Below are 9918 nucleotides of genomic sequence, written 5' to 3' on the forward strand. Positions count from 1 at the left end.
TCAATACGTAAGTATGAAAAAATTTGAAACAAAAAAAAATGGACTCCTATAAGATTTAAAGAACATGACCACAATAAACTCAACCCTTATGTATAACTATGCTATGTATCATATTAGATTGAATAAATTCATATACATTATTATATAAGGGTGAAATAACAACAGGTCATAAAAACATGGCAACAGTGAACCCCAATTCTTATACATAACTGTGGTATGGATCATATTATAAGAAATCAGTCTATATATATACATTATTATACATTACTATGCAGTGTATAGGGATGTGAAATAACAACAATTCTTAAAAAGGCGTCTCCAACCACATGCATAACTAAGTTATATATATGGTTGAAATAACAACAACTCACACTTATATAACAATGTATAAAAATACATAAATTGCCAAAAAATGTAGATTCAGCAATAAAAATACTATACCTTTAGAAGACACGGTTGTGATGTATCTTCACTTTTTTCTTATTTGAAGATTTAGCAACGTGCTTAATTTTTAGAGCTTGTACGAGCAACTTCTCTCAACCTCTTCATCTTGGCGGGATCGTTTCGATGTTTCGATTTATTTTTGTACGGACAACTTCCCACAACATAGTAATTCGTCGATTTTTGATTTAGTAAACTTGAAAAAAATTGAGAAATTAAACTAAACTTCAAAAGAAATTGAAGAAGATTGATGATGATACTGAGCAATTTGATAAGATAATATTTGTAAATTCAAATCTTGAAACCGTTTGATTATGATTGCTTTATTTTAGACACAAATTGTGGAGCATTAGCCGTAATAAAAGAAATGTTATGATATATATATATATATGGAGTTTGGAAAGAGAAAGTAAAAAATGAAATATTTGTTATTACTTTTGATGGTTGAGATTTGTGTAATAATAGAAACTTAGTGTGTATATTTATGTAAATTTTTTAAATTTATTCTTGAACTAATTTATACCATCAACCTGTTGGGTTTAAAATTGAGAAGGCGTCATGCGGAAGCTATAATTGCAAATCATCATGGTGATAATTCAGATGATAAACAAAAAAAAAATACTAAAAAACATATTATTGATAGGATTTGGTCAAGCGACCTACATATTGAAAAACTAATTAAAACATATTGGGAAAAAATCTCCTTCTAAACAAGACTCATAACGACTATATTGTGGACGCTATAGTGTTATGGTATGAGAAGAGGGTCTTCTATTTATAGAGTTTCAAAACCTGTCCTCTAAGAAAGAGGTTTGCCAAATATGAAAAAATATTATATTTTTCTTTCAGAAAAGTAAAAATCATTATAGTATCACTTATTTTTCTTTCAAGAAAAGTAAAACTTAAACTTGGTAAGAAAATCAGGACAAAAATCCTAACAAATCTCTCCCTTTTGGCTTGATTTTCTTAACTTGATCCGTCTTCTTCATGTTATACGCATACTTTTCGTTTTTCAGTTAATCATCATCACTGCTGCTTGTCATGGTTAAAAAGTTGATATTGGTTAAAAAATTGAAACCCTATGCGTTAAAAATAAAAGCACGAGTTGATATTATTGAAGCCATGCGTTATAAGTAAACAGGGTTAAAAGTGGAGTCTTGTGCGTTGAAAGTGAGCACAGGTTAAGAGTAAAACTCATGCATTAAAAATAAATGCATGAGTTGAAAGGAGCCCAAGCGTTGAAAGTAAGTAGGATTGTTGAAAATTTGCTTAAAACTTTTCTCCACATGTAGCTAGACGAAATCGTCAAATTGGTTGCAACTTTGGTTTTAAACTGTCCCCAGTCTGAACCATCGGATCATTAAACCATAGGCTCTGATACCACTTGTTGGGTTCGAAATCAAGAGGACGTCATGTGGAAGTTATTAGTTGCAAACCATCGTGGTGATAATTCAAACGACAAAGAAAAACATACTAAAAAATATATTATTGATAGAATTTGGTCAAGCGACCTACATATTAAAAATAATATTGAAAAAACTTAAAACATATTGGGAGAAAATCTCCTCCTAAATAAGACTCATAACGACTACATTGTGGATGCTATTGTGTTATGGTATGAGAAGGGGGTCTTCTATTTATAGACTTCCAAAACCTTTTCTCCAAGAAAGAGATTTGCCAAATATGAAAAAGTTTTATATTTTCCTTTCAGAAAAGTAAAAGTAATTATGGTATTACTTTTATTTTTCTTTCAAGAAAAGTAAAACTCAACCAAATAGAGAAAAATCTAATGCCAAACTTAGTTTGATATATTTCACTTTATCTTATCCATTATGAAATTTTTTTATACCACTTCTCATATAATATATATTGTTGATGCATTTTAATATTAAAATTAAATTGCATGGTATATAATTGATGGACATAAAGTGAAGAAAGTTATGTCATTATGTTCGATAACTCTTGTAATTTTTAATATTTTATTTGTCCTTATCTACCACATTATTTTGTGTCTATAGTCTCATGAGTTAGTGGTAAGAGTGAGAAAAAAAATTTATAGGACCACCCTTAACGTATTTCACCTATTTGTGTATGGAGGTAGGCTGTTTCTTATGAGAATTGGGCTTCTAAAAAATGCTCATGAAAATTCGAGATAACACATGACCGTAATGTGCTGGATATTAAATCTTATATCAACACCTTGATTATTGTGTATAGACAGTGATACTTTATTTCCCTTAAGTAGTCATAGTTCAAGTTTGAGACCACTACTGATTCTGAAGTAAATGTTATTGTTTTACTAAGTGGAGGATCAATGCAGAATACACCTTAATTATGCATAATAGTTTCCCTTCAACTAAATTGGTGAACTCCCTTATTTAAATATTAAAATGAGTGGAGGTTTGTTGGTACATTTTAATATTAAAACTAAATTGCATGATATATAATTGATGAGAATAAAGTGAAGAAAGTGGTGTCATTATATTTTGATAACTCTTGTAACTTCTAACACTTTATTTGTCCATTATCTATCATATTATTTTGTATCTTTAATCTTATGAGTTAGTATGTGGCCATAAATTTCTTGTAACTTCTACCATAATTCTATAATTCATATAAAATATGAAGCCCCTAAAACATTCATCTTCCTCACTTAATATTTACTACTCCCTCATTTACCTAATGGAAGAATACTACACCTATATAAATGGTGTTTTCTTCCTTGTGTTAAAGAATATATGAATAGAGATAAGTGGTAATATATTGTGAGTGGCAAGAAAAAGACGATAAGAGTAAATGTAGTAGTGAACGAGAGAGTTGAGATCTAGAAAAAATTCTATGTCTTCAACTATATTCACTATACAAAAGAGAGTAATTATATTAGTGAAAGAGAGAGTTGAGACAAAGAAAATATTCTAAGTCTTTAATTATATTTACTATAAAAAAGAGAGTTTCATATTTTGAAGGAAGGTGTTCTTATGGTGGAGCTTTAGACTCTTCAACTAACCCGGAGTTGCTCAAGTTGTACATTGTTGATGGGCTGTTGTATCCTTGAAGGAACAGGTCAAGAGATATACTGTTGGATCGGTGTAGATTATACCGCAGTAGACTCGAATCTCTTTAAAGAGAGCGAGATATCTATACCGCAGACAAAAAGAAGATTATTTTACTTTTTTCATTTTTATCCATTTTATTTTGAACTGTAATCATTATTATTTGTGGCGTTGTTCAGAAATTATAATCCTAGTAGTTTAGGAAATTTAGTCTAGTGTATCAAAGGGCGCTGTTCTTCTACACCTTTAACTTGCGGAAGTCTAATTCACGTGAAGCAGTGATCAGTTCACTAATTTAATTATATTTCCATAATATAATATCACTCCAATTTTCAAATCACTCACTTTATCTAATTGTTTATCCGATAAGCATGTTGATGCATTTAATGACATTAAAGAAACAATTTTTTTTTTTTTTTTTATACATAGAGTTTAATTTTAAGTTAGTTGAGTTGGTGTAACAAGTGACATCTCATAAAAAAAATTGAAGATGCATTCTTATTGTCAACTTCTTTTCAATTGGGTTTGTTATATAAAATTTACTTAATGTAATTAACATCTCGTATGTAATTTGCAAGCTATACACAAAAATAAATTTATCAATACACAATTCTCTTGAAAATTCCCCAAAATACATAGCTAATTAAAAGACGAACTGATAGTATCACAAAGAAAAATCGGATTGGATTCGATTTCTAAGTCAATTTTCTTAATTAAAGATGCACAATATGCATGTTAAATTAAATATGCAGTTTAATCAAATAATTAAATGAAGATAAGAGGCATTGACCCTTCTATTAAGGGCCACAGGCATATGCAGTGCACATCCCTCTGATTTTTTAGTCACATGGGGATTTAAAAATTTATGTGGATCAATAAATGCGAACCTACATAGATGGAGGGCTCAAATAATCGCTTATTGAGAGTCAGTTTAATTAATTTTTAACACTAAATTACAATAATAATAATAGATCATTGTAATCCTATAAAATGGGTTCTAGTGAGTGTAAAGTTTACGCAGTTCATATCTCTACCTTAGATGTAGTAAAAAGGTTGTTTTCGATAGACTTCCAGCTCAGGACACATAATAGTACAGAAATAAAAGACAAAATGGTATAGCACACTGCTAGATAATAAAAGAAATAAGACACCGGCAGAATAATACTATAAACTGTCTTATTCGAGATCACAAACATCAGAATACTACGGACAAGAAACTACAGGCATAAATAAAGACAAAACCTTCCTCGCTACTATTACGTTCGGATGCACTCCTACCCACTAGACCTAATTTAATTTCTAAAGTTAAATTACATTAAATTAAGTCAAATATCAAAGTTTGAATATTCAAAAATTATAGGAAAAATATTATAAAATTGCAACTTTCTCATATCATATATAATATGACAAAAAAACATGTCTTAAAATGTTAGTCCAAATTTATATTGTTTGTTTCACCAAAAAAAATAAAAAATACGGTCACAAGTAAAAAATAACTAATGGAGTAACATTTTGGTTAATTTGGTTAGCGGAGGGACCCTGAACTCTATATATACCTTTGAGATTCCACCAATTCCACACCACAATTTGAAATCTTTCCAAAAAAGAAGCTAAGATGGCCATAACTCTCAAGTCTTTAGTAACTCCTTTGCTTTTGTGTGCTTTCTTTATCCTTATTCTACAGGTTTGTTTCTTCATTCTTTGAATACCTGTCTATAGTATTTTATGGGCAGTTCTTGAATAGTAATTACACACATACTTTTGCCCAAAAAAAAGGATGATTCATTAGGCTAAGAGTATTGTAATATGTTGATTTCTTGTTGAAAGCAGGTTGCTGCAGAGGATCCAATATCTGAAGCTGAAGATGAATCTGCACCAATCCTTCAAGTACATGCTCTTCTGTCGATAATGATGATGATATTCTGTCATTGTTTTCCGCTCAAATTTTAAAACTGAGCCTCCTTAATTTTTGGGTGATATTAATGTAGGAATCGATTGTCAAATATGTCAATGAGAATGCAGAAACTGGATGGGAAGCTGCATTCAACTCTAAATTATCGAATTTCACGGTGAGACCATCATATAGCTAAAGGATTTAACTTCTAAACGCTGGTAGTGTAGAAAAAGAAGATTTCCTAAAAGAAGAGGGGTTAATAACCTTGAAAATATGATTAACCAATGACAGTTGCATTTTCTTTTAGTGGGATGTCTCATGCAGCTATACACCAAAAACATGCTTTTATAATTATGTCTATATAATGTTTGGTTGTCACAGGTTTCCCAATTTAAGGGCCTTCTTGGAGTTTTGCCTGAAACAGAAGATGATTTGGAGGGAATTCCTATTCTAACTCATCCAAAACGTATGCCATTGCCAAAAGAGTTTGATGCGCGAAAGACTTGGCCTCAATGCAGCACAATTAGAGATATTCGGGGTCAGTTATTTCACTTCCTTGCTCCATCTTTTCGAGCTAAAATTCCATAATGCATATTCTAATGTTTTCCATCTTTGCACATGAATCACCGGGACAAATTTGAATCACAGATCAGGTGATTTTCTGTTAATGGTCTTGTTTCTTTCCATTAAATGACACATTTAAGGTCGTCTACGGTGGTCGTTTAATCTTATAAATATATTTCAGGGACGTTGCGGTTCTTGTTGGGCTTTTGGTACTGTTGAGGCGCTGTCTGATCGTTTCTGTATCCATTATAACTTGGTAAATTTTTGTTGAACTGTGTGACTGCCTAACTTAAACTGCTAGAAATGAAACAGTTTTGTTCACTTACTCATATCTTCAGCCCCCTCTCATGTGCGAGCCTAATTCTTTTTCACGAGTCAAGCACATTACCGCCACCTTTAACAAAGAAACTAGGGAATTAATAATATAGAAAAATTCTAATAGAAAAAGAAAACTGCAATGATGTCAAAGGGAATTGTTTTATTAATAACCTAGAGACATACATTTATAGATGCAATTCCTAACTAAAAAGTAGAAAAACATGTTAGTGACTTATATGCAAAATCAAATCACAAAAAAAGGTAGGAACTCTCTATTCTAATTTTTGCAAATCTTTTAGAGATAATGCAACTTTGTTTTCTATTTTTGCTATATCCTGAGACATTTTCAACATAAGGCGCTAACTTGTGAAGTTTGATTTGTAGTTATGGTCACTGATTTTAACTTTTAATGTGTAATGCAGAATGTCTCTCTATCTACACATAATGTTTTAGCGTGCTGTGGCTCTTTTTGCGGAAACGGTTGTAAGGGTGGAAAACCTATAAGAGCATGGCGATACTTTCAACGTTGGGGAGTGGTCACAGAAGAGGTAAATGGTGACTTAATTATTTTGTCACCTCAGGGAAATTACAGGTTTCCGTAAACCATCTAGAGTAGTCAGTAGTGTGTCTCTTTATGATCGATTGTTAACAAATTGAGTTTATATACTCGCAGTGTGATCCTTACTGTGACCAGATCGGACCTGAAGGTTGCAAGCCTATATATCGCACCCCAAGGTGTAATAGGAAGTGTGTCGACGAGGACCAGTCATGGGCGAAATCAAAGCATTATAGTGTCAATGCATACAGGATCAGCCGTAATACCCACAGTATCATGGCAGAAATTTACAAAAACGGACCAGTTACTGTCTCTTATACTGTGTTCCAGGTAACAATAGAAGTATTAAAATAGAGCAAAAGTTTTGATATTGTAAATTATGTCATACAGTTTGCAAATAAGGCACCTATGTTTCTTTTTATTAGCAACACTTTCACGTACTCAATGCTTGAAACTTCTTGTCAATAACAGGATTTTGCTCACTACAAGTCAGGAGTTTACAGGCATGTAACAGGGAGAAGAGTGGCAGGCCATGCCGTTAAGCTTATCGGATGGGGAACTAGTGAGCAGGGAGTGAACTACTGGGTATGTTGATGTGTTCAAGTTGTGGGCTTCTATTTTGTATTTAAAATCATACGTCATTTCGTCAAAATTTAATCACCTTCTTTATATCTTCTTGCAGCTCGCTGCTAATTCTTGGAATAGAGGCTGGGGTGATGTATGTCTTTGATTTTCTCACCACTTCATATGAACAAGAAAACACCTTAAACATTGATGACAGCTAACACATCTATATGGCTTTAACTTATATGTACTGACAACGTAAATAGGATTGCAACCGAAAGCAAGTTATTTACTACATTATATTTTAAAGTGAGTAAATTCAGATTACTATCGACATGAAGTTACTTGTTGTATGTCATTTTTAAACCTAATTGCTTAAACGAATATCGTATACCGTCAGTGCATGTAAGGTAAACTCCATTGTATAATAAGGTTGTGTCCAAATGATGAATGTATATATCTCCATGATGACAGGATGGATTCTTCAAGATCAGAAGAGGAACAAATGAGTGTGGCATTGAAAATAATATGGTGGCTGGATTGCCTTCACGAAGAAATTTGAATGTGGAACTTGATGATGCTGTACTTGATGCCTCAATTTAAAATGCTACTATTTCTTCAACATAATAGTAGCAATGTAATATGACTTGTGAACTTGCATGTTTCATCTTGTCGATTTAATCTGTGTAGTTCATAATTAATACCAATTGTTGGTAGGTCGAGGGTCTTCGGAGACAACTCTCTACCTCCAAAAGGTAGAGATAAGATCAACGTACATTCTATCCTCCTCATACCCTTCTTTATGGGATTTCGTTGTTGTTGACGTTGTCGTCGTTGTTGTTCCAATAATCACTTTTTTTTTTGGTTACGTTATTATTTTCGGTTTGCAGTTTTATGACGTGAGAAATAATTCTACTCCCTCATTCACTTTTACTTGTCATTTTTTATTTTATTTCAAACATCTATAAATTGATCTATGATTTTCATATTTAATACTAATTCTAAGTAAAATTTTATATTCAATTCTTACATAATAAATTTTATCTTGAGAATCACATTTTTAAAAATTTAGATTCCTTATACACACTCAGCTTTTAAATTAAGAAAAAATGATCATTTTTTTTGTTTTGAATTTTATGTCACACATTGTTCAAATATCCAAATTTTATCTCACACATTGTTCAAATATTTATATAAAATTAATCAAGTTTGGTTGACTTATTATCTAAAGCGAAATATAATAGAATAAGAGTGAGATATTCAAGTCAAATATCTAACTTACTTGAATTTATCAAAAACGTTTTGAATTGAGAAATTAAAGTTCAGATATACATTATAAGTCAATTGATTTAGAAACAGTTGAAAAAAAAAATTTGATTTAGAAATAAAAATAAGATAATAATGCTAAAAAAGAGTAACAGAATTAAGTAGTAGTAATAATAAACTAATAATGGTTGTAGTAACAATAATAATCTATAATAATAATCTATAATAATAATAATAATATAATATAATATAATATAATATAATATAATAATATATTAAAAGAGTGAAAACCCTTAGAAAAGTGATTTGAACTTTTTGTCCTTCATTAAAAACTTTTCTTTAGACAAAACTGTCTTTTTACTATTTTATTTAATTTATTATTTAATTATTTTATTATAAAAAAATACTTCTAAAATAGAATAGAAAAATAATTCTAAAATATGAATCTATTAAGAAAATACTTCTATAAATATTGAGACGTAGATTTATAATATTATTGTTTCTACTCGTTGTAGGAGAAGAAGATTTTACTGCTTTTTGCCTCCAAAGCTTAGCTAGACTATTGCAGATAAAGCATTAACCTAATATCCTTTGTGTTCATCTATTTTTGTCACGAGGACTTGCAAATATTCTTATTCTCTAATTAGTTCAAGAATGAATTCTTTTATTATTTGCCATAGTAGATGGAGAAGCATTATGTTATACTTTTTTTTTTTTCAAAACCTTCTTACTTCTTAAGATTTTAAACCATGTGGGAGTTAATTTACTTAATTGAAAAAATATAATAGCTGAGTGGATGCTTGATTTTTAATCCTCAACTTCTTTACTGTTTTTTTCAACATAATGGAATTCAACTTGTGTGTATATATATATATATTTCTTTATTTTCATTCAAGTCATTTTTTGTGGTCAAAATTTTCGCTCAGACAAGAATTATTTTCATCAAAACTGAAGCGTTGTAATCACTATTATATTATTTTGTTGTAGTTCACAGACCGTAGATGAATTTACAGGTGGTAGATCAAAGCGGGTCGGCTTTGAGTGAATTTTTTTAGCTAAAAGTTAGGTTTAATTGTATTGTTTTTATATCTTTGTTTTGAGAATTTTTTCGTGTAGAGTTAAAGTTTAGTTGTACTACTTTAATATCTCTATCATCATATTATTTTGTTATAGTTTACAGATGGTAGATGAGTGTCGATCGGCTTCGAGAAATTTTTTTGGTAGAGGTTAGATTTTTAATTAAATAAATTCTCCAAAAATGT

The 9918-nt window shown here is 30.6% G+C and overlaps 1 protein-coding gene across 1 annotated transcript; it reads left to right on the plus strand.

Moving 5' to 3' along the window:
• Positions 1 to 4916: 4916 nt before the first annotated feature.
• Positions 4917 to 8266, plus strand: LOC107861094 (cathepsin B-like protease 2). The gene is made up of 11 exons (XM_016706478.2): positions 4917 to 5178; positions 5325 to 5381; positions 5483 to 5563; positions 5770 to 5926; positions 6037 to 6041; positions 6134 to 6208; positions 6693 to 6818; positions 6944 to 7156; positions 7298 to 7411; positions 7509 to 7544; positions 7865 to 8266. Exons 1-11 carry the CDS (start codon positions 5110 to 5112, stop codon positions 7991 to 7993), a joined length of 1062 nt encoding a protein of 353 aa, XP_016561964.1. The 5' UTR covers positions 4917 to 5109; the 3' UTR covers positions 7994 to 8266.
• The last annotated feature ends 1652 nt before the right edge of the window (positions 8267 to 9918 follow it).

This window comes from Capsicum annuum, chromosome 2 (assembly GCF_002878395.1).
Source record: "Capsicum annuum cultivar UCD-10X-F1 chromosome 2, UCD10Xv1.1, whole genome shotgun sequence".
NCBI classification, from domain to species: domain Eukaryota; kingdom Viridiplantae; phylum Streptophyta; class Magnoliopsida; order Solanales; family Solanaceae; genus Capsicum; species Capsicum annuum.